Raw genomic sequence first — 3593 nt, 5'->3', positions numbered from 1 at the left:
GGAAGTACATCAATGCAATGGAAAGTAAGTTGTAACTTTCCTCAAACTTTTTAGTTGTCACTCCAGTATAATCTATATCATCAGTGTGCTGGAAAAGCACAGCAGTTCATGCAGCATCCGATGAGGAGGAGAATCAACGTTTCAGACATAAGACCTTCATCAGGAACTAGGCTGGAATGGGGCCTCATTCCTGATAAAGGGCTTATGCCCGAAACATCGAATCACACTCTCCACTCTGATCTCCAGAATCTGCACTCCTCACGTTCTCCTCATCCATATCATCAGTAAAGGGATGAAAATTGTTATTGATAGTGTTAACAACTGCAAATTATTCAGTAATAATCTCCCCAGGAATGCACCATTTGGATTTCACCACAGCCACTCAGCTCCTAACTTCATTAAAACCTGGGTTTAGGATCAGAGTGGTGCTGGAAAAGCACAGCAGGTCAGGCAGCATCCGAGGGGCAGCAAAATCGATTTTTCGGGCAAAAGCCTTTCATCAGGAATAGAGGCAGGGAGCCTCCAGAGTGGAGAGATAAATTCGGTGGGGGCGCTGAGGGCTGTCATTGGGACAGTGCTGAGCTTCCAGGTATTTAAATGCTAAAAGCTGCATCCCTTCAGTGAAACATGTCACTCACAAGTCCATTGCATTGTCACAGCATTAAACAGGTTATTTGTCACGCATAGGTTTGAGATATTTCATAGTTTCAAATAATTCAAAGTCGTGCAGGCAGTTTGCAAATCCAGAATTGATGGCTTTTAGCACACGTGTGCATTTGTGTAATGCACCGCGAACACTGATCTGACCAGAATTAGCATGGTCCTGTCCAATATGAGAACATCAAAATTTGAATCACGATACTAATATCTTTATAAGAAATGTAAGTGCAGGACATTTAGTTGCTCCAGATATTATGGTCCCGAATCTCCACTTCAAGTTTTCTCCTGGAACTTCACTTCAGAGGTTGTGATATTGCGTTAACTTCAACAATGTTCCTCTGTACACTGTTGTTGCCGAGTCTTCCACATATTTCCAATGCTTTCTCACTGTAATTGGATTGAAGGTACACAGGTGACTACAATTTCAATTATTTAATTTGTGAGTCTCATGTTGACTAAAGTGGTGATGTGTTTTCTTAAGGGACTAGCTAAAATAAATGATGTTTAGCAGACATTGAAATCGATTGGGCACACATGAACTTAATATTCATGAAAATAGCAAGCGCTTATAAAAATCACACCCTACTATCAGGCAAGACCAGTTACTTGCCCTGTAAAATATGCCTTATTGGTTTCTTTTAATGGTTAATTCTGCTATTGCCCTGGCCTGGTCCAGTAATGAGCGGGCTTGCAAAAGTTGGGGTAGGGTTGATTTATTGGGTTTGTCGAAGGATGGAGATATCACATTGGGTGGCATCTTTCCAATGCACTCTTACCACGTTGAGCATCGAGACCTCTCATTCAGCAGTCACTTGGAGCCGGCAAAATGCCTCAGGTTAGTGTGTGAAATTAGTGGCTCCACTCTGTTCAGTAAATTGGAAATCATCTGCCCTCGTCCTGCTTCACATTTATATATGATTACATTGTGCGTTAATGTGCGAAGCTAATTAGAAACGTTGTTAACTTTATTTTTGCAATCTCGTGCCAAAGAGCTTAATAACAAATCAGGTACTTTTGAAATGTAGTCAATGCTGTAATATCGGTTAAATAGCAATCAATGTAGTCACCACATGCTCCCACAATTAGTCCTGTGGTCAAAACTCTGAAACCTGCGTTATCATTTTGGAATGAGGAATAATTATTGGTTAAGACATTGTGAAAGCTCTCCTGTTCTTCTTTGAAATAAGAAGATTTAAGAAGGGAATCTGGGATCCCCTTAACGTCTTAGTTGAAATTGGGCACATTGTTTAACGTCAATGAAGATTTTGCGTTCAAGCATAGATATACTAAATTCTATATTAAAGACAGTATCGCTGACACTTCGGGTTCCCCCGATCGAATTTTTTCTCGTTGTTTGCTATGCCTTTTTAAACATCTTTTTTTACACCTTCTTTGCAGCTTTCAGTTCAGACACTTCCGTTTCGCGCTGGCGATGATTTTTGCCATAGAGGAAATAAATAACGACACAGCTCTGCTTCCTGAGGTCACTCTGGGATACCGCATATATGATTCTTGTAATTTGCCCCAGTTATCGTTAAAAGCAGCCTTGGCGTTTCTAAACAAACCTGAGGCAAATGCACATTCTGCCAACTGTAAAAGCTCCTCCATTGTTTCTGCGATTGTCGCTGATTCTGGATCTACGCAGACTTTAGCAATAGCACCTTCCATCGGTACCTTCAGAATCCCTATGGTAAGATATGGCGTTTTGTAATTTGGGTCAGCAGTATATGATGTGATGTTAAATGTGTCTTTTAATTCATTGTCAATGCAAAATTTGGAAAGATTGTTGGTGATCTAAAACAGACTAAATTCGTTAGTGACATTCCCATTCATGTATTAATTCAGGATGGTGTGCCCGCCCAGAAATTTGCTGTTGATTTCTCTTTGACTTGAATAGCTACAGCTTTATAATGATGCTACTACTCCTCCTCTTTGAAGATACTGCTACGAAAGTCTCATTTCAGAAACGTGAAAATAAGTAAAAATGAGGAAGAAAACTTTGAACAATCCAGACAAAATTTTGCAGTTTTAATTTATTTTCATTCTTTCTGGAGATGTAGTCTGTGCTGTCAAAATCAATACTTGTTTCCAGTCCCCAGTTACCCTTGAACTGAGTGGCTTCCAGATCATCTGTGAGCAAGGTTAAGAGTGAATGGCTGTACATGGAGTCACATGGAAGGTGGACATTAGTGAACCAAATGGGAACATTTGTTTTCATGCCAATAATTGCTTCATGGACACTGTTACTGGGACAAGCTTCCTATTGTAGATTTAATCCTTGAATTTAATGTCCACTGGTTGTTATGGTGAGATGCCAATAACATCAGCATGACCACCTTCAGCCTTTCCTCGTATTAAGAGATCCCACATGTACAGAATGAACCACATCTGAAAAGAATCAAACTGACTACTTTGTCAGAACTTTCATTGATTTTTAATCCAGCCTATCTAGTGATAAATCACACAATACCAGATTATAGTCCAACAGGTTTAATTGGAAGCATTAGCTTTTGGAATGCTGCTCCTTCATCAGGTGTTTATGGAGTACACAATTGTAAGACACAGAATTTATAGCAAAAGTTTACAGTGTGATATAACTGAAATTATATATTGAAAAATACCTTGATTGTTTGTTTGTTTGTTAAGTCTCTCATCTGCTAGAATGACCATGATAGTTTCACTTCTTTCATATGTAAATCACAAAGCGTTTTTTAAAAGTTACATTCTCAGGTTAACTGTAACAATTGGTGTCAGCCCAGTTAAGATGATGAAGGCGTTAGCCCACTGTAAAAAGGTAAAAACAATGACTGCAGATGCTGGAAACCAGATTCTGGATCAGTGGTGCTGGAAGAGCACAGCAATTCAGGCAGCATCCGAAAAGCTTCGAAATCGACGTTTCAGGCAAAAGCCCTTCATCAGGAATAAAGGCAGAG

At 39.6% G+C, this 3593-nt stretch overlaps 1 protein-coding gene across 2 annotated transcripts in view; it reads left to right on the top strand.

Moving 5' to 3' along the window:
- Window positions 1–896: 896 nt before the first annotated feature.
- LOC122556157 (extracellular calcium-sensing receptor-like) overlaps window positions 897–3593 on the top strand; it is a 12969-nt gene continuing 10272 nt past the window's right edge. The window contains exons 1-2 of one of the 2 annotated variants that reach the window (XM_043702666.1): window positions 897–1072; window positions 2059–2350. In XM_043702666.1, the coding sequence (XP_043558601.1) occupies window positions 2093–2350 (258 nt within the window). In that variant the 5' untranslated portion in view covers window positions 897–1072; window positions 2059–2092. Of the gene's footprint in view, window positions 1073–1158; window positions 1496–2058; window positions 2351–3593 lie in introns of those variants that run through there. The other variant, XM_043702665.1, reaches the window with a different exon arrangement.

Source organism: Chiloscyllium plagiosum, chromosome 13 (assembly GCF_004010195.1).
Source record: "Chiloscyllium plagiosum isolate BGI_BamShark_2017 chromosome 13, ASM401019v2, whole genome shotgun sequence".
In the NCBI taxonomy this organism is placed as follows: Eukaryota; Metazoa; Chordata; class Chondrichthyes; order Orectolobiformes; family Hemiscylliidae; genus Chiloscyllium; species Chiloscyllium plagiosum.
The sequence above is the reverse complement of the archived record's forward strand: the minus strand, read 5'-3'. Positions and strand labels throughout refer to the sequence as shown.